The 25,915-nt window shown below is 47.1% G+C and overlaps 1 protein-coding gene and 1 long non-coding RNA gene across 2 annotated transcripts; one reads left to right on the top strand and one right to left on the bottom strand.

Moving 5' to 3' along the window:
* Window positions 1-1,794: 1,794 nt before the first annotated feature.
* Window positions 1,795-19,910, bottom strand: LOC132663091 (uncharacterized). The gene is made up of 3 exons (XR_013551700.2): window positions 18,097-19,910; window positions 7,848-8,283; window positions 1,795-1,937 (listed from the first exon to the last, which is right to left on the bottom strand). It is a non-coding gene; the product is annotated as an uncharacterized LOC132663091 (long non-coding RNA).
* CD4H9orf152 (chromosome D4 C9orf152 homolog) lies at window positions 12,215-18,111 on the top strand. Its single transcript, XM_060609076.2, has 2 exons — window positions 12,215-12,990; window positions 15,660-18,111. The coding sequence occupies exons 1-2, from the start codon at window positions 12,798-12,800 to the stop codon at window positions 16,184-16,186; spliced, it is 720 nt and encodes a 239-aa protein (XP_060465059.1). The 5' UTR covers window positions 12,215-12,797; the 3' UTR covers window positions 16,187-18,111.
* Window positions 19,911-25,915: the final 6,005 nt, after the last annotated feature.

The following is a 25,915-nucleotide window of genomic DNA, read 5'->3' as shown; positions in this document are numbered from 1 at the left end:
ACTGGGCAAGCTCTCTGGGCCAGTGCTGCTGATCCCTGGATCACACATGGAGTCAAGTTTGAATTTGCTTAAGCTTATCAGAGGCCAATTTTACCAGGTCCTTAACTTCACGTACTCACCACTTTGGTATTCTCAAGACCTTTAAATTCAAATTAAATCCAATTTAGTGGATGTCTAATCATTTTGACATTATTGTGCATTTCTGTGATTAATGAAGCATTTTCACCATGCTTACTGGTTACTCAGATCTTCTCTCATGAAGCACCTGTTCAAGTCTTTTCCTTTATTTTTCTATTGATGGTTAATCCTTATTGATTTTTCAACATACTTTGTTCATTCTGGATGCTAGCCTTTTATTGATTTTATGTCGCAAATATTTTTTAGCCTGTGACTCACCTTTTCACCCACTTTTTGGATTTTTTAAATAGCATATCATTTAACGTTTTTTTTTTTTTTTTTTTTTTTTTTAGTCTCATTTCCAGAATTGAGAATGTCCCACATCCCTCTTGCCTCTTTCTCCCATGACCACCATCATTCCTGACCTCTGGGGCCAAACGCAACGCTACTGAGCTCACTGTGCCCGGAAGCCACTGCCAGTCTTTGCCTCACACTCAGAAACAGGATGCTTCTGGAATGATCGTCGGCTATGCAACAGCCATCTACGTAGATCAGGCTTAGTGGCCCTTAGTTTCACTTCAAAGGAGCAGGCTCTCTCAAGAAATATTTTCCAGAAAATCTTTCTATATTATTCAGCGAAGGACCACAAAGCTACCTTTGTGCAGTCTTTGAGTAAACGGAAGTTCATAATTTTGATATCGTTGAAACCTCAAAGTCAGGCAAATCACGGCTTTTAAACACTTGGGAATATTTTTGTTTTGACAGGGTGTGTATGCTACATACAATTCCTGGTCAAGCTTTTATAAGTTTTCTCCTATTATAGCTAGTAACCATCAGTTAAAAAAAAAAGCAAAACAGCAAACCTTGATCACATGAGTAGGTGATAAAAACTTTAAACAACTTACCAACCAGAGGGGCGCCTGGGTGGCTCAGTCGGTTCAGCGTCCAGCTTCAGCTCAGGTCATGATCTCATGGCATGTGAGTTCAAGTCCCGAGTCGGGCTCTGTGCTGACAGCTCGGAGCCTGGATGGAGCCTGCTTCAGATTCTGTGTCTCCCTCTCTCTCTGCCCCTCCCCTGCTCATGCTCTGTCTCTGTCTCTCTCTCTCTCTCTCTGTCAAAAATAAATAAACATTAAAAAAAATTTAAACAACTTACCAACCAGCAACTGAAATGATGCTTTTACAAGAGACAACAGTTCCACCTTTTCTTTCATGGCCCGGTACAGTTTTAACACTTACAATGATAATGCTGATAGATTTTAAACCCAGTTTCATGTTTGTTATTTTAGAGAGAGAGCATGCATGGGTGGGGGAGGGGGAGAGGGGAAGAGGGGGAGAGGGAGAGAATCTTAAGCAGGCTCCACACTCAGCACAGAGCCTAACGCAGGGGCTTGACCCTACGACACTTGGGTCATGACCAGGGCCGAAATCAAGAGTCGGACGCTGAACCAACTGAGCCACTCAGGCGCCCCTCACGTTTTTTAAATCAAATCTTTCAAAGTGACAACGCAATTTTCAGAATACATGTGCATTACTGGACAGTAGGACATGTGCCTACTTACTGGTCACCCCCTAACCACAGACAGGGCATATCAGTGACACTCAGGTGAAAGAATCAAGTACACATGAAGACAGGGATGGGGGGGGGGCGGGTGGCTGCTGTTTGCAGCTTGGCCTTCCACTCACCCCGGCTCGTATGACTCCTTCTTCCCCAACCAGCCATTATCTTGGGGTTGGGCCTCTGGGGCACCCGGGCCGTGTTCTCCTTCTGTATCTCGATGGGGACCTCATCTACAGTGGGCAGCAGGGAGCACAGGATCCTGGAGCAAAAAGCAAACGAAACTCAGCTCAAGCTCTCCTCCAAGGAGCTGTAGGAGCCTGCGGGCCCAGGAGCAGCCTGGTTACGGACAGGTCACTGTTTTGTGCCACACCTGTAACTGATTTGCCTTCTCTGGGATACGGGCTGGGAAGCTTTGCTCTAGGAACAAGGAACCTTAGAATACTAAAGGCAGGGTAAGAAAGACCCAGGGAGGCAGTGAGTGATCAGAACAATTCTCCACTCTGGCTGCACAGTTTTATCTACTGGGTTTGCTCTAAACTATTCTGGTAGCGGGGGCCCCAGTCCCAGAGGGTCTAATTGCTATGAGTGAGGCACAGGCATCAGGAGATAGTTCTAAAGTTCTCCAGGTGATTGTAATGTGCAGCTAGTAACAGGAAGCACTGCATTCACGTGTCCTGGATCAGGAGTATCATTGAGGAGTCTATGCAGGGAGAAACAGGTGTGGGTGATCTGAATTGTTACTGCAGAGTTAAAGAGGGGGTGCTGGTGTAGACCTGTAGATCAGTATCCCTTAGAGTGTGGTCTGGAGACTTCTAACAAATGCAGATTCTATATAAAGTCGAATTCCTGGGGTGGGACCCAGGAATCTGCGTTTTAAATAAGCTCTCTCTAGGTGATTCTGAGAACACTGAAGTCTGGGAAGTGAGAATTTGGAGGCAGAATCTATAGGATTCTATTACCTACAGGGGTTAATAGATGAAAAAACTGTAAGATTTCTCTGGAGTGTTAAATGCCCCAAGGAAATCTGTGCACACGGACATTCACCAACAGGCATGCATTTGAATGAGCCTGGCTGAAAAAGCCCATGTGGCCACCTTCAGAGAATTAACACGCTGCTGTCCGCGTAAGCCTCGGTTTTGAGTTTGTGACTCAGCAGTCTGTAACTGGTTCAGCAGAGACATTTTGGGGGGTTGTGGGAGACGGGTGAAACTGTCGAGTGCAGGGAGTAGAAGAAGAAATGGGTAAGAGAAAAGAACATCAATTCTCCATGGTCAATTCTTCTCAGCTTGGAAGCGGTTGATTCTTGCAATACAAAGTATCATTCAGCGGTCCTGCTAGAGACACCTCTGATTGCTTTTCTTTCTGTTTCAAGTCCCCGTTCCTGAGGTTCTCACAAAATACTGCAGTTTGCAACAGTTGCACTGGGCAACCCAGGAACATTTTGCAATATTACAGAATTCATATTACTTTTGAATTTGTACATAAACATGCAGGCCGGGATGTAACCTGAAAATGTGACACTAATTGTATTTCTTTATATTGGCAAGGAGGAGGGCACTGAATACTAGAGTGTGGCTTTATTTTTTATAAAAAAGTATTTAACACAGTTTTTCACAAATTAAAAATGTTGGTTTTTGGAGTAATTTCTTTATATTTTTGTCCTTTAATTATTGAGGCAATTTTGAATATTTAGAGAAAGTAATTTTTGAAGACCTGAGACTGTTCTAAGTTTTTTTATTTTCCAACTTTTGATTTACATGTTTAGATTAAAATATGTTAAAAATTTGAATATTTAAAAATAACTATGTATTATTTTTTAAAACTTTAGGTCACCAAAATGAGTATAAGTCAAGATCATAATAGAAATAATAACAGGAGAAAAACAATTAAAAGGGAAAAATAGAAAATTTTCAAAAAAGGTTGCTATAATTTTTTTAAAAGTAGCAGCAATAAAAATTAACTGACTTTATTGAGCATAACTCATGTAAAATTCAGAAATAAGGCACTGTGTTATTTATTAATGAGTATTCAATTACTCATGAAAATTAATAAGAAAAATTTCTGCTCAAATCCACATCTTGAACTTCACGTCTGATTTAATCCTTGAAACTTCATATTATTTGGTAAATGATTCTTTAGCTACTAATTGAAACACTGAGATGGAAAAGAGAATTCTTCATGTCAAATGCCTAATTTAGAAGCAACAAAATGTAACTCTGGGTTGTATCTTGTAAGTTAAAATTATACCCACAAAACCAGCAAATTGATAAAAAAGGACAAAACTTCTGGAGTGTTACTCTGTTGGATAATGGTACTGGAAAGTGACTCGAACCCTTTTCATAGCTTGAGATTATTTCTAGCAAAACTAAATGTGCCTCAAATTAATGGTGATTTCCAGTGGATAAACATAGTAGAAAACATAGTATTTCGTTTAACACCAAGTCTTTCAAACACAGTGTATTAAGCATGTCTTTTTATTAGGCTGTTTCAACATCTGGGACCTTACTGACCTTAATGGGACTGCCTGGCCCGGGGCTAACCAATTCCTAGCTCCAGTAAAGGACTCGCCTGTGAATTTGACTTTCATATGCAAACCAACCAATCTAGAGCCTGTATACCTCACTGCCTCTCTAACAGACTCTGGCACTCAGAGCCACAATCCACCTGTTCTCATCACCCCAGAGCCAAAAACAAAACAAAACAAAAAATCATGTTAAAAATCCATAGTGTGTCCATCAATAAATGAATGGATAAAGAGGTGGCGCGCGCGCACGCGCACACACACACACACACACACACACACACACTGGAAGTATCATTCAGCCATAAAAAAAAGAATGAAATCTTGCCATTGCAACAACATGGATGGAGCTACAGAGCATAATGCTAAGCGAAATAAATCAGAGAAAGACAAATACCACATGTAGAATTTAAGAAACAAAACAAATGAGCAAAGGCAAGAGCGAGACACAGAAACCAAGAAACACACTCTTAACTATAGAGAGCAAACTTATGGTCAGCAGAGGTGAGGTGGGTGGGGGATGGGAGAAATAGGCGATGGGGATTAAGAAGGCCACTTATCATGATGGGCACTGGGTTATACATGGAATTATTGGATCACCATATTGTACATCTAAAGCTAATATAACACTGTATGTTAACCGCACTGGAATTAAAATTTTTAAAAATTTAAAAAATCCACAGTGTGAATTCCCACCATGTGTCACAAGAATGGAAGACTAAGGTTTGCCTCTGATTTCTCCAACTGTCTTCCACCAGAACAGCATTTTGCTGCTCCTGGCTAAAAACCGAACAGACGTGTATTTCTAAAAGTTGGAATGAGGGGCCCTCACTACCCAGGTGAGCTGAGCCCAGAGCTCAGATTCTGAAAATCCAAGCCCAAGGCCTGCCATCACTAGGTGGTGATGCCAGGTACTAGGCTGCTAGGGACAGTTCCTGTGCCCCTGGGGCCTCTGCAAGTGTTTGAACCAGCCAACTCTAAGCCTGTTTACCCTGCTCCCCCCGTTCCTTCCTGTGGAAACCACAATTAGGCACCTGCCCACCTTTTCCCCTCATCCTTTCCACCTCCTGCCTGACCCTGGTGCTTCCCCACATGGCCCCCGCAGGGAACGGTAGGCCGGCTCCTCCTGAGAACCTTGAGTAACAATTATCTTTCCAATGGCAGACATCTCCTGGTCTGTTGGCCTCATCATATCTCAATATCTCAATATCATATCTCAATATCTCAATATCTCAATAATACATTACATTACATTAAAAAAATTTTTTTAATCGGTATTTTTGAGAGAGAGAGAGAGACAGACCACGAGCAAGGGAGGGGCAGAGAGAAAGGGAGACACAGAATGTGAAGCAGGCTCCAGGCTCTGAGCTGTCAGCACAGGGCCTGACACGGGGCTCGAACTCGTGAACTGCGAGATCATGACCCGAGCCCAAGCTGGAGGCTTAACCGACTGAGCCACCCAGGTGCCCCTAAAACCTACATTTTAAAACACAGAAAGAAGTTGTAGAAACTGGCTTTCACATTCCCAGTTCAAGGAAAAGTATGTTACTACTTCCATTCCGTGGCTTACAACTAACGTCTGGGATTATCTTTGGCCAACGTTGGTATTTACGACTGTAAACTAGATTCTCCACGAAAGCGGTATGAAATGTCGCTTGCACATGAAAAGAAGCATATACACAACTGCCAGAAGTGGGGGCCGGGGGAGGGGAGGTGTGAACAATTAATGACAGTGAACAGACAAGCCAATGCTGACATAGAGTGCTGGCTCAAACTTCATTTAAGAAACAGCACACCGGCATTATGCCAAGCATTTTGTGTCCTGTTGGGGCAATCTTTGCTTAGCTGACTACAGAAAACCGTGGGCAATATCTACAGAAAACGGTGGAATTTAGTATAAACGATTTTGAAAAACAATGAGGGATGATTATTCGTTCTCCAGGAAGAAAAATTTTAGATAGAATTTGTAGACAGAAGAAATGATCATAATATGTTCGAAGAAGAAATTTATATTCAGTTCAATTTGATTATGGCAGGGACAGATGTCAACTACCACAAGAAACCAAGAAAGTTGATGTGAATATTTCATTCATTTTATATCTATTATAAAAAGCACAGCTATTGACTTCAGTGATGTCAAGTGTGAGCATCTATACGCTTCTTGGCCTTGTTTGAAGTAGCTGTCTTTTGACTACTTCTGTATTGGTGTCTATCTTTTTCATAGTAGCTTGTTGTTCTTTATATATTCTAGATACGAGTCTATTGACTGGTATTTCTATATCCACTCTGTGTCCTGTATTAAAATTTTTTTAATGTTTATTTATTTATGAGAGAGAGAGCACAAGCAGGGGAGGGGCAAGAGAGGGAGACACAGAATCTGAAGCAGGCTCCAGGCTCCGAGCTATCAGCACAGAGCCCGACGCGGGGCTCGAACCCACAGACTGTGAGATCATGACCTGGGCCCAAGTCGGACACCTAACTTACTGAGCCACCCAAGCACCCCCGTGTCCTTCATTTTTACTCTTAATAATATCTTCAATAAGAAACAAGAATTTCCTCCTTTTAATGCAGTCCATTTTATCAACAATATGCCCCATTATTAGTGGTTTTTCTGTCTTGTAATCTTTGCCTTCCCCAAGTAAATAAAACTTACTCTACTATTTCTTCTAGAAGACCTACTGCCTTTTTAAATGTGGACCTACAATTCAGTTAGAATTGTGTGTGATGCTTTGTGCATGATGTGAGGCAGAGGCTGAGATCAGTCTTTGCCCACAGGGACATCCATCCGCCTGAACACTGTTTGTCGAGCACCGTTTACTGCCTTCCCCACCGCTCTGCAAGGCCACCTTTGTCACAAACATATCAGGCTGTTTTGTTTCAAGGGGTTTTTCTGCTTTCAATAGGTTTATGTGTGGCTTGAAATTTCTTTAATTTAGATTCACTCTCTACTTGGGTCCCTAAGTGAATTCAACTTTGGGGGCATGTCATTCTGTCAACAAGCAATCTGAGAGCGTCTTCAGATGGTATATGCTTTGCCTTCAAGCAAAGCACAAGCTGCAGTTTCTGGATGGACCAAAATCTTTCTCCATCTCTGACTCTGTGCCTCTTTGCATCTGCAGACAGCAGGCATGGAGAAGTCAGGACTTCCAAATGCTTGGTTATCTGTCCTCCATGTTCACAAATTGCCTAGAGGCCCACGTTGTTTATATTTGCAATCATCTTTTCATTACTGCTTTCATTTTCATTTGACTATCCAAGGAATGTCCACTCTCCCAGGAGGACTGGGCTAAATTTGGGGGCACAGAAGCTAGGGACTAATAAAAGGCTTATTCTTTAGTGATTCACTATTGAGGAAGTGGGGAGGCACCCAGGCCTGCCTCCACCCAGAACTCCTGAGGAGAAAGAACTGAGCAGCCCAGGATGCATGGAAAGAGAACTTCCGGCAAATGTTTAACCTGACTCCGGGTCTCAAAAACTCTTGTGCTCTGGGGCTTGGCGCATCTCCAAATATACCCAAACACAAAAATAGCCCATTAAAAATAAAAATCAGAAATAAATAAAATAAAATGAAATACATAAAACATCACAAAAAGTCAAATGAAATGTCGAAACTGATAGTGAGGTTAGGCCAAATTGAGCAACACTCACCTGACCAGTTCACGTGATTTCTATTAAGCCCAGGTGTCACCAGCAAAACCTGCTGGGATCCGAAAGTCATTGTCCAAAAGCCATAGACGTAGTTGAAATCTTTGGTAAAAACAGAAGCAGAAGCAGAGAACCGTAGGACTTTCGGTGAATTTCCTTGGTGTTTAGTGCGCACATCTAGATCTGTGCATAAATTCACACGCTATAGAGGGACCTGCAGTGTCGTCTGCGAACAGCAGAGCAGAGGCGTGGGACTCGGACAACACAGTCTAAGCAGAGGCTCATAGCGTGGGTAACAGGACAGGGCAACATTTATATCCGGATGGTTGTGGGTAAGTCCAGACAGAAAGTCTATGAAATTAGGGTCGCTATTCTTCCCCGAATCTTTGTTAACAGGTCCAGACTTGATAGGTAGCAGTGCAGAGGGTCCAGGCCATACCTGTGTTGAGATCAGGCAGAGAACTCAGAGCAGGGAAATTCCACGTCCCCCGCCCCCTGTGCCCATATAAATGCATCTCTGCAAACAGACCTGCCAGGCGTGTGAACAGAAAAAAGTTTCTCCAAAGCTAGGTAGCTTGGTAAGTAACTATTTATGTGTTATTTATTTGATAAGTAACTATTTTTATTTGGTTTTATAGCAGGCAAGTGTCTTGCACGGCCTAATACCTTGCTGGGCATCCCAACCAGCAAGAGCTCATTAAATAGTAGCTGAAACACCAAACCCCCCTCGACCTTGCCCAGTTGTTTTGTGACTATGACTCAAAGTCCCCACTAGAGGGCAGGAAGCTTCAAGGTAAGATGATGGATTTTTTTTTTACAGGTCAATACATTATAATTATTGGAACAGTACATAATCATAAGTAACATATAGTACAGCCAGAAACTCTACCAAATGGTATATATGCATCATTTCATTTAAATTATGTATTGTATTTTCACCTAGTGCTTATCAGAACTTGTGATTATACAATTCTTTCCCAGAACTGGACTGGAAGCTCCATGAGGATCATGTCTGTTTAATTTACTTTTCGATATGGATTCGTGAGTCTGGAACACTGTAGTAACTGAATAAGTACTGTTGAATGAATAAACATTGAATGAATTGAATCATGATTTCATAACCAAATGGTGGAGGCTGTTATTTTTTTTTTTAATTTTTTAAATGTTTTTATTTATTTTTGAGACAGAGAGAGCCGGACCATGAGCAGGGGAGGGGCAGAGAGAGAGGGAGACACAGAATCCGAAGCAGGCTCCAGGCTCTGAGCTATTAGCACAGAGCCTGACACGGGGCTCGAACCCACGGACTGTGAGATCATAACCTGAACCGAGGTCGGACGCCTAATGGACTGAGCCACCCAGGTGCCCTGAGGCTGTTGTTCTTATAGTTACATTGTGCTTTGTCATTAGTAAAATTGCTTTTAAATGTCATAATATCTCTTTTTAGGTATTTAAAATGAATTATTAAGTAGTCACCCCATAGTGGTCCTTCAATAGCTTTTATATACTTTATTTGGGGGCAGGGGGGCGGGAAACATTCTTTAATAGAGAGTGATAGGCATTGTCAAAACTAAAATCTGTAAGCTCCTTCAGAAGAACTTGTAATATTAACTTATTATTTTGATTAAAGGTACTGTAATTATCTGGACCAACTTGTGAATTTGCCTTCAACAAACTCTTACAGTGCTGACCTCACGCCAGGCACTGTTCTAAAGACTTTATATCCAGGGGCGCCTGAGTGGCTCAGTCAGTTAAGCGTCCCACGTCAGCTCAGGTCATGATCTCTCGGTTCATGAGTTCCAGGCCTGCATCGGGCTCTGTGCTGACAGCTCAGAGCCTGGAGCCTGCTTCGGATTCTGTGTCTCCCTCTCGTTCTCTGCCCCTCCCCCGCTCACACTCTCTCTCTCTCTCTCTCTCTCTCTCTCTCTCTCTCAAAAATAAATAAACATTAAAAAAAATTTAAGACTATATCCTTACAAAGATGCTATTATTAGCCCCATTTTACAGATGGGTAAACTGTAACTATTATTAGCCCATTTTGCAGATGGAGAAACCAAGGCATGGGGGGATTAAGAAACAGGATTTGACAACTAGTAAGTGGCACGGCCAGGATGAAAACCCAGGTATTCTGGCAGTAGAAGCCAGATATGTCGTCACCACGCTGCCTCTACAATTCACTCACTGATATTGTATATTATTGTTCCATAGAGTTGCAATTGCAATTGTGCAGGTTAAGGATTCTGATATGGGCCACAGCAAATCACATCTGGGAAAACTTTTGCACATTTGCATACTGAACTTTTAACATAAATTTTTTAATGTTTATTTAGTTTTGAGAGAAAGAGTGAGTGCAAGCAGGAGAAGGGCAGAGAAAGAGGGAGACCAAGGACCCGAAGTAGCCTCTGTGCCAAGAGCAGGGAGCCCGATGCGGGGCTCAAACCCGCGAAGGGTGAGATCACGACCTGAGCCAGAGTCAGACGCTTAACCGACGGAGCTATCCCGGTGCCCCTGGACTTTTAATTCATTGGACATAATAGTGTTGGGAAAAGAAGGTCAGAAAGTGTCCTTGCCTCTCAAAATCTTGTTTCTAGACAGGGTATTATTTTGTCATTACATGATGAGAAATTATAAACGGTGATCCCCTTTCCAAAAAACCAAACAGGCTAACAAACACGCTAACTAATTTGCAAAGGCCAGCTTGCTCTAGGGCAGAGTTCTTGGCATGGCAACAGAGCAGCCGAAGCATACGATGCAAAAAATTGTTTAATATCATCAAAGTGCAATACACTTCCGGCCAAGGAAGTTTTGCAATAAAAACAACATGCAACAACCATATGACTCAGCAATTCTGCTCCTACGAAGAGTAACCAAAAGTATGGAGACGAGTCCTCAAGGAAAAACCGTCCATGAATATTCATAGCAGCACTATTAGGCTTTTCCAATAACCAACTGTATCATTTTCACAAAGGAGGACATTGGCCTCTCTCTACCAAGATGCGGACTCCCTCCTGATGATCCAAAGACCACAGGCACCTCTATCACAACGTCTAACACAAAACCCTTCTTTCTCCTTTCCCACCTGCCGGTCTGCTCCTCTCCTGTGCCTATCTCTGTGACTGAAAGTACCATTCACCTCCCTTATACGGGTTAAATCGTGTCCCTCCAAATTCATAAGTTGAAGTTCTAACCCCAGGACCTAAGAACGTGACTTTATTTGGAAATGGGGTCATTGCAGATATAGCTAGTTGAATGAAGATGAAGCCATGAGAGGAGCACCTGGGTGACCCAGTCGGTTAAGCGTCCAACTCTCGGTTTCGTCTCAGGTCATGATCTCACGGTTTGTGAGATTGAGCCCAACTCCGTGAGCATAGAGCCTGCTTGGGTTTCTCTCTCGCTCGCTCTCTCTCAAAATAAATAAGTAAATATTTTAAAAGATGAGACCATTAGAGTGGACCCTAGTCCAACATGACTGGTGTCCTTATAAAAAGGGGAAATTTGGACACGGAGACATGCACAATGGGAGATCACTATGTGAATATAAAGGCAGAGGTCAAGGGATGCTTTTACGTGCCAAGGAACACCACAGACTGCCAGCAAAGCCACCGAAGCCAGGTGAGAAGCCTAAAATTGATTCCCTCATAGTCCCCAGAAAAAAAATCCAGGCTTGCTGGCACTTCTGGCCTCCAGAATTATAAGACGATACATTTCTGCTGTTTAAGCTCACCAATTTGTGGCACTTTGTCACAGCAGCCCTAGAAAATGAACACACTGCCCAATGAAGACTTACCCTCCGTATCACACCCCCTGGATCCCATCCAGTTCACCTCCAGAATGACTCCTAGAGTTCAGCTGTGACCTTCTTTCTAATGTCTCCCGTAGGTGTGCTGGGAAATTGGGTTCTCCGGAAGCCTCATGTTAGGACCAGATAGAAAGCGACTTAGCTGACCAAAGGATGCAAGGACAGACCCCCTGATGCAGGGGCAGAGAGTCTAGGATTCAAAGGGGATACAGAGAGGGTGCGGCTGGCAAGCAGGGGTGAGGGCGCACCTCTCGCTGTGGGTAAGATAAACACCAGCTCACTGCTAGGTTGGAGAATGCTTAGACTAAAGAGGCAGGCGGGAATGTCAGAGAGCTGGGGCTCCCCTGCGCTCTGTCCCAAGGCGGACTTTGGGGTTGGGCTTTCTTCTGGGATGTGCGCGGTGGGTGAGTGGAGACTTGGGGCTCCCTTCCTACTGGGGTTCCCTAGGGCATGGCTGCAGCATGCACCTCCCCGAGGCACCAGCTTTGTGAGTCCTCAGAAGGCATTCTTTTTTCCAGCTGCAAACCAAACGGACAGGTTTGCCCATGAGCCTCCAGGTTTCAGTCCAAGAGGTGGGAGCTGAAGAGGCACCTGGCTTTGCCCTGCAGCAGCTCCAGCCCCGCCGGGAAACCCGAGACTTCGCAGGAACTCCAGGAATTAAACTCTAAACATCGGGATTGAGCAGAGAAGGACCTGGAGTACGAGGCCTCCTTGGGCGCCCAGAAGGCTTCTGAGCAGCTGTGCTTGCCTTGTTCTCTCTCCCTGGCTCCTCCCTCCTCCCCTTAGCCCCCTGTCTTACCACCTTCCTCCTCTGTTCCTTCCTTCCCTCTTGGGGATCCCTTTTGACTTCCTCCCCAATCTTCCTCTCCCCCCTGACTCTTCCTTTTCCTCTTACCTTCCCCTCTCCCGCCTTCCCCTCCCCCACCTCCCTCTCACCCCGCTTTTCCCCTTGCCTGAGCTTTACTCCTTCCCCACCTTCCACTTGGCCCTGCCTTCCCCTCCACTGTCCCCCATTTCCCTTACCTTTCCCTCCCTCTCCTCTTCCCCTCCTCCCTTACCTTTCCACCTGCTCTCCTCACTACCCTCCCACCCTCCGCCTCTCCTTCTCTCCCCTCCCACGCCCCACCCACCACTGTTTGCTTTTCTCCCGGATCTGGATGAAGGGGTTGCCCTGCCCATGCCCTGCCCTGCCCCATTTGTGGTGGCTGGGGTCTTGCTTCATGGCTGAGGGCTCGGGGACTCAGGCCCCGGGGAAAGGGCCCCGGCTCAGCATCCAGCTCCTGAGAGCCCAGTACGAAGGCTTGCGTCGGCAGCAGAAGGCCCAGGCCCACCTGGTGGTGCTCCCGAAAGGTAGGGCTGTGCAGGTGCCGGGGCTAACGTGGAGGGAGTGGGCCTGATGGGTGGCTGGGCTGCAGGCAGGGGAGGCGGGGGCTACGGGAGCCCTCCTGGTGGGGAAGAGCAGGGATGCCAGCAGAGGCAGAGCCAGAGCCGGGAGGCCGGTTCAGGGCGGCTCTGCTTGGCTCAGTTCCCCTGCCAACTGACCCAGCGGCCTCAGCCAGGCAGCTGGCCGGCTGCCCGCTGTACCCGGCCTCTGCTCTTATATTCTCACCTTGTAGGACTGTTCTGCCTGGTGGACGGGTGGGGGGAGGGCGGCGGTTGGTGCCCCTGCTGGGCCAGTGGGGAGCTGGTAGCTCTTCCTGGCTGGGTCTCACGTCCTGCAAACCTGAGAAACTGGCTCTGGAGAGAGCAGACGTGGCATTCCCAGGAGGCCGGGTGCAGGCCAGAGGCAGCACAGGGCTTAGGGACTCAGGAGGCACCCTGGCTCATGGAGCTTGCTCATCATAGTCTCAAACAGCAGCCAAGGAAGCAGGAGATACAGAAGCCTCAAGGAGAAAAGTCTCTTCCCTCTGGGAACTCAGATTTTATTCCTGGAAAAAGTTTGCGGCACAAGGCTCAATCCCAGCCCTTCCCTCTAACAGAGGAGTGACTGGGTCAAGGGAGGTGGAAAGGCTAATGCTGTTCCTGGCGGGGGGGGGGGGGGGGGGGGGGGTGGGGGGGGGTGGGTTCACCACCGAGCTGAAGGCACCCGTTTCTCCTTTGGGCTCTTGCCAGCCAGTGGGTTCTGTCTGAACCGAAATGGCAGAGTCAAATAGCCCTTCATCTCTGCAGGGCATACACTGAAAGGTTCCTAAAGCCCTAGCCCACCCTCAAAGGTGTTTATTCATTCAGTCATTCAGCAAACATTTATTAAATTCAACTACTAGCAAATGAAAGTACCATGCTTAACACACCCATGATTCAGACTCACAACGAATCCCCATAACTGGCGTGTCCCAAAGATAACTTGAACTCGACCTGCCCCATTGAACTCACCGTCCCCTGCCCCAACCCCCTGCTTTGGCTCTTTCTGCTAGGCTCTGTAACTCAGTGCCCTTCTCCCCTAGTGTCATGTGATCACTTAGGACCGGGTAGCTTAACCACAGATGGGCTGGCCAGGCACTGCTTTGTCAGGAAAGACTCCTGATTCCCAGGCCAGGTCAGCCACTCTGTGGGATCTGTTTTGGGGTCAGGGTCCAGGTGTACCTCCCACTTTAGTCCTTTTCCTCGGTCTCTGTGGACCACGGGCTGTGATGGACAGCTAAGGAGGCTCCTCTCTGCCACCAAGACCTGCCTGTTCACCTTAACATAGCGGAGAGGACACTAGTTCCTGGCTTCTCCCGTCACGTCCCCTCCTCCTCTGTTCTCAAATAGGTACATAACATTTTGACTATTTGTGAAGGTTTTCGTGCTGAGAAAAACCGTGCGGTCCTCAAATGGGAACAGATGTCCAGTCTCACCACTGTTGGCAGAGATGGCCACACCAGTCCTGTTTTCTTAGATTCCCAGAACTGGAGCTCAGGGCTTCCTGCTGCCTTGAGACCTCCGACACCAGCTCCCCACCCCTGCAGAACACGTGCCCGAACACTCACTTTGTCCTGTACGGGGCCTCGTTGCTGTGACACATGCCTGCATACTCAAGAGAGCTTCACGGACAATTCAGAGGGAACTCCGGGCTGGTCACAGACCTGCTGTCCTGGGAACGTGCCTTCCAGTCATCCCCACCACCTTCTCTGCCACCAAGGGTTGACAATACACTATCACGTGCCCCAAGGTGGTAAATATACATCCCCAAGAAAGAAGAGGGACATCAGTCTGGATCCTCACCCCTGCAGCCAGTTCAGGGAAGCAGTGGGAGCTGCTGATGTGTTCTCAGAACTGTGTCTGTGGGAGGGGAGAAGGGGAAGGGCCAGTCGTCCAAAAGGAGCATCCTCTACCTTGGGTGGGAAACGTGTTGTTTGAATCCTGGAACAGAAAACCCTGTAAGAGTAACCTTTTCCCCCGGCCGGTGCGTGTGAACCTGTACCTACCAATTCTGTCAGCTTGACATGCTAGCTCCCCAGCTCATCGCAGTTAAGTCCTGGAGTCTGTCATTAAACTCAGTTCTGCTTGAGATTTTTCTTCATAGCATTGGTTACCACCTGCGATTTTATTATAATATAGTCGCTTGCTAGAATGACTATAGAATACTTTCTGTATAAATTATTAAATTATATAATATGATATCTGTATAGAATATATAACATATTCTACCCCACTAGAACCCATCCATGAAGATGCAGATTTTGTCTCAACGTTTACTGCCGTATTCTCAGAACCTAGGATAAATAGTGCCTGGCATATAACGAGTGCGCGATCAATATTTGTGGAATGAATGAATAATTGTGCCTGAGCGTGTGTTAGAGAGCTTGTGTGGGTGTGAATGTGTGGGCATGGGAGGGAATGCACATGTGTGAACATATGTAAGTGGGGTCATATGGGACCCACGTATGTGTGTGTCCCACGTATGCAATGTACCGGCCGCCTGGCTTCCTTGACGTTTTGGGATCATATTCCTTCAGCTTGAAAGCTCTGAGACCCCTCAAAGGCGAGCTGCCCATGTACGTTCTGGTGGTGACCCTGCTTGTGCCTTGCTTTGTCAGGAGGGTACGCGTCTGCTCCTGCAGAGTCCATGGTCAGTGCTGTTTGGATTAACAAGGAGAGAAGGTGTTCCCTGTCCCTGGAGGAGGCAGATCCTGAAGCAGAGGTGATGCTGGAGGAGGCTGACAGAGGCTGTCTTCAGGTCCCCGAATCTCCATGGCACAAGCACCTAGAGATGCACCGCTGGGTCCAGACCTTCCATCAGGAAACCGGTCTTCAAGTGAAACACAAGGGCAAGCTCATGGGGTCCGAGCAAAGGCTCCCTCAGGAAGGAGACCCGGGCTCGTTTGAAAACAATCAGATGACTCAGCAAGGGACCAGCATTCTAGAAACAGCCCTGCATGAATGTCAGGAGGACAATGTCCAAACAAAGGCAGCGGGATCTGGCTTAAATATCGGCATTCAGTGCCCTCCTTCCATAAAGAACCCACACAGGTCTGAAAAACCAGCTCACTATCCATTTCCCCAGAGGAAAACTCCCAGGATCTCTCAAGCTGCCAGGAACCTGGGCTTATATGGCCCAGCCTGAGGCTTTCTACTCAGCCAAATGTCTCAACTTTGAAACTATGGATGACCTCATCAAAGAACACGGGAGGCAGAGCCACAGCTAGGGCCTCTAGCTATGCACAAGAGCTAGACTAACTCAGTTGCAAGGATTCTGAACTTCATGGTGGACACACAGTCTTGCCCTTCAAAAAAGAAGAGATTGCCTAGACCAGATTGCACACAGTCCAGGATGAAAGAGGGTTGTCTAATCGATGCGATGTGGCTTTATTCTGCTTGTATACAAAGACCTTGCTATGGAGCCCTAGATGCCCATTCTTTGGGGAGGCCCAGTAAGACACCTCCTCTGTCCCTAGAAAAGGGAATTTGCAAACATAACACAGGCGCCCTAGCCAATGGAATGCCTTAGCAGTGCCCTGGAGTCAACAGGCGTGGGCAGTCTTGTTTTCAGTATCTTCTGATGATTTCTCACATGATCTGGAGAAGATGAGCACTGAGAATTGCCTTTTTCTGGTTACTGTGCCTGGAGGCCAGCTCACTTAGAAGTCACTGCATTCATTGGGAGTGACCACACCATTTCAGCTAAGACTCCCAAAGTATGGTCACTGGGTTAAACAAACAAACAAACAAACAAACCTACTGTTTTGTGTGTTAAGGGTGTTTAGGCCATCTCTCACCTCTCACTGAGACTGCACATTCCAGACCAACCATTGGTTTATTTCCTTGTCTCTCTCCCTCTATTCTTCCCTCCCTCCCTCCCTTTCCTTACCTTTCTTTTCCTCTCTTCCTTCCTTCTATCCTTCCTCCCTTCCTTCCTTTCTTCCCATTTGTCTGTCTTCTCATCCCCCCCCGCCCCACTCTCTGTCTCCTAATTAAGTTCTTATTAAACACTGCCAGTGATTGAAGATATATAGTAGTTGGAGCCTGAGCAGGAGACAAAGAAATGTTACTATTGGAAAATATGTAGTCCCCACAAACTTCTTCCTCTTCAGCTGAATTTGAAGAACTCAGATCCTTCCTGGGGTATTTTAAACTCAAGAAAAAGTGAACCAGGTGTTACTTGAGTGATGAGAAGAAAGTCAGTCTTTCTTGGTTAATGTCTAACTTTAGGAATGATATTTAAACACACCGAAGGTGCCTTTCCCTCATATCAGATAATCGCTCTGTAAAGTTTCATTTGTATTTTCCTCTTTTTCCCCAATGGCGATCCTGTCTTGTCCATCTTCATCCAGAGTTGTTAACTAGCTGTGTCATTACCTGTGAAAGATACATATGTGCCTGCTCATTGGATCACCCAGAAATTCACTGCAGTGTGGGGGTTTGTTGCATTTTTTTGTGAATAATTCTTAAGAGCCACAGTTAAATTTTTTTTAGTCTAATGAAAAATAAGGGAATTTTCTGAAAAAACTTTGTCCTTCACTTTTGTCATAAAGAGGATTCCCAGGGGCTCCTGGGTGGCTCATTCAATTAAGCGTCCAATTCTTGATTTGGGCTCAGGTCATGATCTCACTGCTTATGAGATTGAGCCCTGTGTGGGGCTCCATGCTGGGAGTGGAACTTGCTTAAGCGTCTCTCTCTCCCCCCCTCCCTTTCCCTCTGCCTCTCCCCTGCTTGTGGCTTTCTATAAATGAATGAATGAATGAGGATTCCCATAAGTAACCCCTCTTTCTACAATGTATCAGTCAGACAGGCTATGTTTTGCTGCGGAAACAAACCGTCAAATCTTACAACAGAATTTTTTTTTTCACTCATGAAAAGTCCATGTGGATTTGGGCAAACTTCCCAGGGCAGCTCTCGTGCATATATGGCTGAGAGTTCAGGCTGCTTCAGCATCATGGCACCTACGATATCAATACTGGGTTCCCTCATCACTGTAGCAGGAGAAGAAAGCCAGGTACACAGTCATGTACTGGCTTTCAAGTCACTTTTGCTTACGTTTCGTTGTCTAAAGCAAGTGTCATAGTCCTATCTTCACTTCAAGGGTATGCAGTCATCCCAGGTGCCTGGAAGGAGAGAAGAAATGGAAAGCATGGATGAACAGCACTAATGGCTAACACAGGTAGATAGGGGCCAATTATAGCACATTATTAGATTTCATTCTGCATACAATAAGTAGTCATTAAGAGATTTACGTACGAGACTAAAATGATTTAATCTGCAGTTTAACCAGATTACTTGGGTTGTTCTATGGAGAATGAGTTGAGGGTCACATTAAAAGGCAATGGCCGGAAACGGCCAGGACAAGTTCAGTGGGAGAGATGCTATCAGCTCAAGCAAGAGTGGGAGCTGAAGAGACGGGGAAAAAGTGGATACATCCGACGTATATTTTGGAGATAAAGTCATTAGGATTTACTGAAGGAAGATTACAACAAGGGGTCCTGAGTTGGGGATGTTCATGAGGCACACAAATGAAGATATCAAATAGGCCGGTGGATAATTGAGACCCAAGTTCTGGACTGGACATGAATTTAAGGGACACTAGTATGTGGAGGCACTGAAAATATGAGCAAAGGTGAGCTCACCTATGCAGAGTGTCGAGAGAAGGCAGGGTCCAGAATAAGTCCTGAAAATGCACAGTTTCCTTGGTTGAAAAATCTCTAAGGATTTTTCCAATCCTTCCTTAGAAGAGGTGGGGCAGAGGGAGGAGGGGGCAGTTGAAGGACACCGCAGAGCAGGTTCCTGACTGGGGACAGAAGGAGAGCCAGGGTGGTGGGGAGTCACAGACCTTCAGAGGCTGGACGTGGCACAGGTCACCCTCCTGACTGCAAACCTTCCACAAATCCCCATTTTCTAGATCCACATTCCTCAGTCTGGAGTTGCTTTTCCTTGAGCATGGGTTAGAAGGCCAGAGTCCAAGAGGCGATGCCTGAGTGGGAAACCTTTTCAGCCAAGAACAGGCCAGGTCAGTGTCCACAAGTTCAGGTCTGAGCCAACTGCCCACCGCCAAGGCTGATCGGACAGAGCACCCTTGTCCCCGAGGCCTGGCCTTCCCTGGGCCCGAGTTGTTCTCGTGCTGGGGGTGCGGCTGAGGATCTAGTGTTCCCTTGGAAGAGCTTGAAGGAAGAGAGGGAAAGGGCAGGGCCGGTTTGGGATCCTTCCTCTTCCCACAAGGCCGCTTCTGCCAAGAGCATTAGACCAGAACCATCCCTCTGTTGCTCGGTCACACTCACACTTCCACCAGCCCATGGGCTGGCACACCTGCTCGGCTAGTCTGGGCCGTCATACCAGCCACAACCGATTTTCTCTCTCCCATGCTGGGCAGGACTGGAGCTAACCTCTTCCCCCCCTCTCTGCAGTGCTAGCAGAGGAAGGCTCTCATGAACTAGGGACCACCCAGCTCACAACAGACAGCCCTGCATCAGGCCTCCCAGCCTTCCCACCACAGTGAGGACCCCTCCCCTCCCCAGCCCAGCCCAGCCTGCCACCACGTGGCTGCTGGTGACGGCCTTCAGTCCTCAGGCTCCAGTCTCAGCACTGCCATCAGGAGACATGACCTTGGCTGAGTTCCCAAACTCTCTGAGCCACACCAGTCCCAGTTACAACATGAGGCCACAATAGCCCCTGTGGGCAAGAGCAGGGACAGGAAGAGGCCTTGGCATTAGCTGGCAATTCTGCCATCCCCACTAGGGGCACATCCCCACATCCCCGCTAGGGGCAGCCTCCCTGCATACTACCTCAGCCAGGATTCCCTAACTTTCCATCCCAGTTCTTGCCTCTGGCTCAAGTCAGATCCCACAGACCTCCCTCCCCACCCCAGCACAGCCTGGAAGCAAATACCTTTAAGACCAGCGGATCGGGGTGGGGGGTGGGGGAGGAGGAGCATGGTCCCCTTGTCACACAGCCCTCCCCCATTCAGAGGGTACAGCCTTTTGGCACCAGGGTGGAAGGCAGAGAGAGAGCACAGATGGCTCTTTTTTTTTTTTTTCAACGTTTTTAAATTTATTTTTGGGACAGAGAGAGACAGAGCATGAACGGGGGAGGGGCAGAGAGAGAGGGAGACACAGAATCTGAAGCAGGCTCCAGGCTCTGAGCTGTCAGCACAGAGCCTGACGTGGGGCTCGAACTCACGGACCGCGAGATCGTGACCTGGCTGAAGTTGGACGCTTAACCGACTGCGCCACCTAGGCGTCCCACAGATTGCTCTTTATGTGATAGGTTGTGGTGTCTTTTGAGTCTCTCTTCCCTTGGTTGTCTACACTGACCTAGCTCATGGTCTGTGGGCTTCTTGTGGACAGGTGGTGGCCCCCACAGGCTCGTGCAGACAAGGAGCTCCATCCCCTAGCTCCAGCCCTCCCACCTGCTATGCATCAGAGGTCTACCTCTCTTGACCGGGTGCCTGGGTCTCATCTACTCTCTGCCGGCCCAGCTGGGGCCTGTGCACACGGACAGGAGCCATTTCTGCACCTACTTGTTGCCATCACCTTTGCTAGAGAAGGTGGTCTAACTTAAGCAAACCAACTCCAAGCCTGTAACGCCTCTAGGTTACAAAACTGAAACCTAAGGACAACCAGCCGCAAACAGCCAACTAGGCGTTGGGCTATAGCCAATCAATCATTCCTTACTCTGCTTCCCTGGCTGCTGTATCCAAGTCTCTCCCTGAGCTTCTGCTGGTGGAGCACCCCTCACCACTTTCAGTTGGGGGCTGCCTGAGCAGAATAGACTTTGGCTCGAATAAACTCTTTGAGTGTTTACCATGCCTCAGTTTATCTTTTAACACTATGTGAAACTGCTCCTGTCTGATCCCTTCCCTTCGTTTATTTCTACATCATCATAGCTAGGAAATCCTCTTGAAACATTTTTGTCTTGAAACTACTGGTGGTGAGATTGGTGCTCCTGTCTGGAGGCCAGAGAGAACCCCATGACTTTCTAAATCCTGCTTCTTAAAAGCTAACCCTTCCCCAGCCGCTGATGCACTGGGTATCCCTACTTGGCACTAATATTCCTTTAGGTCACTTCCTTGCTGTTAGAAAGACCCACCTGACCCACCGTCAACATTTTCTCTCTGCACATAAATTCCTGAAGGTTTTTTTTTTTTTTTTAATTCCTGCTGCAATTATGTTTCGTCCACAGCTAATGAACGATTCGCTTCCTGGAAACACTATTCAAGTGACTAAACTTTTCATTTTCATTTTATTTCTTGGCTCTGGGCTTGCGGCAGTTCCATGAAGTTTTCCCCCTTCACTGCCACCCAGAAAGACAATACAACCACAATTACAAACCCTTTTATCTCCCTTCCTGTTGTCTGTTCATTGATGAATCTACCACCTGGCTGAGGTTTTTTTGTTGTTGTTGTTTTCTTTTTGGCTTATTTTGTTTTGCTTTGCTTTGTTTTTATTTTTCCAGCTACTTTAATTATAAAAGTCTTTTATGTTCCCCCCCCCCAAAAAAAAAAGAAAAAAAACCCCAGAAGGCAGCAGGCTAGTACAAAAATGTACAATTGGAAGACATTACCACCAACTAGATCTGACAATAACTCATACTGAAGACGCTGAAAATAAAAGCAAATAAAAACAAAGCACTAAGCCAGGGGTCTTATTTAATCAGGGATGTTCACCACCTAGATCTCTTCCAAATAATACAGTGCTTGGTTACTCTAAAAAACAGAACCAATGAGCCTGGAATCAGGCTGTGCATATTTTGAAAAACTTCTATGATCAACACCATTCCTGATAAAGAAGCACTGTATTAATATGAACCATGTTAGCTCTAAACCAGGACTTCTCATCCAGATATACCTAACCCTTCCCCAGCCTGGCTGTTTTTATCCACCCCCGAATTCCCCCAGCTCAGGATCACAACCAAGGCTTGGCAGCATGCCAACCTCTCAGCCTTGGCCAAGAAATGGAAGAAGGAGGGGAACGGTGGTGGTAAACACCGCGTCCTCTGCCAACCCACACTCCCCACGTGTTATTAAGGAAAGCCTGATCTGGCCCTCAGGATCAGTAGGAGATCTAGGTCAGCGAATACCGTCCCGATGCAGGAGCAGCTCTGCTCATAAGAAACGCAGAGCTCTCCTGGTGGGAGGGACTGGAAACAGCTTGTCCAGACTCCTGCCCCCAGCCATGGATCTCCACCCCCTGCCAGTCTCAGATTCCACTTGCCAGATTCTCCCCCAAAACCAGACACTTGCTTTCCTTTTAAGGTTCTGCCCACGGCACATGTGGCTACATTCACAACCTGAGGACTAGGGGCGATCGTCTCCCAAAACCCAAGCTCCTCTCTGCTGAGCTCTACCACGTGCTGACAAAATCAATGGGAAGACCCCTGACCAGCCACGGACCACCGCCAGTCTCCAAAGGGTGTGTGTGTGTGCAAAGGACACTCAGAACAAGCGCTCACTGTGGCCAGACCCTGGTGATGTGGCCCAAACATGAGCTGTGGGCCCCCCGTTGCCCCTCGAGCCTTAGGCGCACAGCTGGGTTGGCCCTGTCCATAGGCATTGGCCTAAGACAGTGCTTCCCAACCCTGACTGCACAAGAGAATCATCACGGAACTTGGACAATATCTAACTAAATTACAATCTCTGGACTAGGGCCAGAGCATTGATATTCTATATTTTTCTTTTTGATCAAGGCATAAAACAGGTCAGGTGTGGCATGTGTGTGTGTGTGTGTGTATTTTTTTTTAAGTAGGCTTCATGTGCAGTACGGAACCCAGCGTGGGGCCTGAACTCAGGCCTGAGATCAAGACCTGAGCTGAGATTAAAAGTTGGATGCTTAACCAACTGAGCCACTCAGGCACCCCTCTTCAGAGTATATCTTAAAGACTTATTTATGTGTGTGTGTGTATATATATATATATATACTTATTTTCAGAGATACACCCCCACACACACAGCATAGATCAAGATAAAAATTGCCAACATTCTAGAAAGTTCCCTTCAGCCTCTTCCCAGTAACCAGCCACGGTTTCCCAAGGTCCTATTTTCATTTTTTGCCATCATGAATAAAGCTAGTATTGCTCTTTGGACGTGTCCTTTGGTGGCATTTTCTTTCACTTCTCTTTGTTAAATTCTCACCGCCCTCTTTTTTTTTTTGTTTACAGATGCCTGTCTAGGCCACCTGGGTTTGAGCAGCAGCAATTTTTGGTAGCCCCCCTCAGATATTCTAACGTTTTCAGCATCCAGACCCACTACCTTAGGACCACGTGGAGCTGGAGGCTCCAACAAAACTACTCGAGGGACAGAGGCTTCCCTCTCTTCATGTCCCTTCTCCTTTGGGTCCTATGCTGCTTCTGCTTGACTTTCTAAAGAGGGGGAGCAGGGATGGGGACCCACCCTGCGGGGGAGACAGCCCATGCACATTGTATCACACCAGCTTTGTGGATGGGAAAATCTCACCCCCGGGTCTGGGGCTCTCTAAAAAAGAGAGTCGACCAGAAGGGTCATTGATCTTCCTGCCAACATGCAGGCCAACTGTATTCCTTCTGGGGTAGAGTTAGGTGGAGACAAAGCCTTGGACTTCCTCTAGGGCCCATCTGTGTGCCCTTCACCCCCCGTGGAAGCCCAGGCACATGGGTCACTTCTTGCTGGAGGGTTCTGTAATTGCAGGATTCTTGTTGAGATGAACTGGAAGCCATACGCAGACGACGGTGAACTCGATGATTTCAGTGAGCAACACTTCAGGGCAAGGGCCCAGAGCACTCTGGGTAAGAAGCTCCCGAACACAGTCTCTGTGGTATTTATCCAGGGGACGAGGAGGGTGGGCAAAGAGTTATTTTCAGAGTGTTATAGAGACACTTTAGAAATTTCAGAGTGATTGACTTTGTAGCGATTGGGGTCACCAGTGGTTCCCCGGCCGATCACCTAGCTCCGTGGTTCTGCAGACCGGCAGCAATTGCTTCGCTGGGCACAGGTCAGAAATGAGAATTATCTGCCCCCGTCCAGACCTGCTGACTCAGAAACTCTGGGGGCGAGGCCCAGGAGGGTGGTTTAGCACGTCCTTCGGGTGACTCTGAAGCAGGCTCACGTGTCACGATACAGGCTGTTCCCGGCCTTTGCGTGTGATCGGTACGCACGGGTCACATTGGGTGGATTTCCTCTTATAGATTTCTTTAAGCAAAAAAAAGATCCCTTTAATGTTCCGAGCACTTGCACAGAAACGAGGAGCATTGCTTCCTGGCTTTGGAGAGACCACTGTGACAAGTTCGCTTATTGACTTTCGGTCCCAGTTTCCTACTCTGGTCTAAAGAAGGGCAGTCCTGGTAGCCTCTGCTGAAGAGAGAAAGGAGGTGTCAGGGAAGAAAAGTCACCCCTGCAAGCCCTGTAGGAAGGGCACAGAGCCCCCGGCCCTTCGTTCCAATAAGCCCCTTGCTCGCCCGTGGCGTGGAGAGAAAAAGCCCAGTGTGCTTGCTTGCTGAGCTCAGGCTCCCGAGTTGTGACTGGCAAGTGAACAGTCTAGTTGCAGAGAGAGAACAAATCTCTTCCAGGTACTGAGCTGTTCCCGCGTACCAGACTCTGGGCTGCGACAAGAGAGGTGGATACACAGGGATGTCACAGGCTCTGTTCTTCAGGACGTAAGCAAAGCTTCTGCACATAGAACAGGCATGACACATATGGCAGATAATCATAAGCCCAAATCATAAACCACAAGTGGTAATACACTAAGAAGTCGAGTCGGAGGAAGGGGAAGGCTAAGTAAGAAATTCACGTAAAAGATTTTTTTTCTTTAGGTTTATTTATTTTTGAGAGAGAGAGAGAGAGAGAGTGAAACAGAGCATGAGCAGGGGAGGGGAAGAGAGAGAGGGAGACACAGAATCTGAAGCGGGCCCCAGGCTCTGAGCTGTCAGCACAGAGCCGATGCGGGGCTTGAACTCGTGAACCACGAGATCATGACCTGAGCCGAAGTCAGAGGCTTAACTGACTGAGCCACCCAAGCGCCCCAGAAATTCACTTTTTAAGCAACATTCTATTCAGTGAATCTCAAGAACTTTGGCCATCCCAATTTTTTTTTTTTAATGTTTATTTTTGAGAGCGAGAGCGAGAGAGTGAGGGACCATGAGCAGGGGAAGGGCAGAGAGCCAGGGGGACAGAGGATCTGAAGCAGGCTCTGCCGATAGCACAGAGTCCGACATGGGGCTCGAACTCACGGACTGCGAGATCAGACCTGAGCCGAAGTCAGACGCTTAACTGACTGAGCCACCCAGGCGCCCCCATCCCAATTCTACCCCAGCGAACTTATATTATGGTTAGCAATGACCAGAAGCTCAAAGAATTAAAATACCAACAGCAAATCTTACCTGACAGCTCTGGTCTATACTGCATTTTATTGTTATTTTGTTTTATTAAAAACAAAATCCATGGTCATGGATGAAATTCATGGCTGGGCCACTTTTCTGACCACTCACAGAATCGGGAAGTGCTCTGGCCACAAAGTCGCAAAACACAGTTTCAGTACAGAACTTAATGCATCCTATCAGTGTCATTTTTAACAAGTAAAAGATCTCTGATTTCATTGAAAGGTAAAACTTCTTCCCCACAGCTCGGGGTTAGAGGTCCGCAGTGGAAGGGTGGGAAGCCTGGTTAGTGCTCACCTACCCGGAGCCTCTAGTTCTCGTCCTAAACGACGTAGAGAGGTTCTTGCCCTCTCCAGGGCTGGGAGTCGGTAGTGGCTGGGAGGGAGGGAGGTGAGGTAAGACCTTACTTGATTAATACCACCATGAAAGGGCAGGGAAAGAATTAAAGCCAACACTTTCTCTGTCTTGGTTTTTGAGACCCACCGTCTCATCCCTGGGATCTTCCTTTGACTCGAGAGGA

Source organism: Panthera onca, chromosome D4 (assembly GCF_046562875.1).
Source record: "Panthera onca isolate mPanOnc1 chromosome D4, mPanOnc1 haplotype 2, whole genome shotgun sequence".
Lineage (NCBI taxonomy): Eukaryota > Metazoa > Chordata > Mammalia > Carnivora > Felidae > Panthera > Panthera onca.
This window is presented reverse-complemented; position numbering and strand designations above follow the sequence as displayed.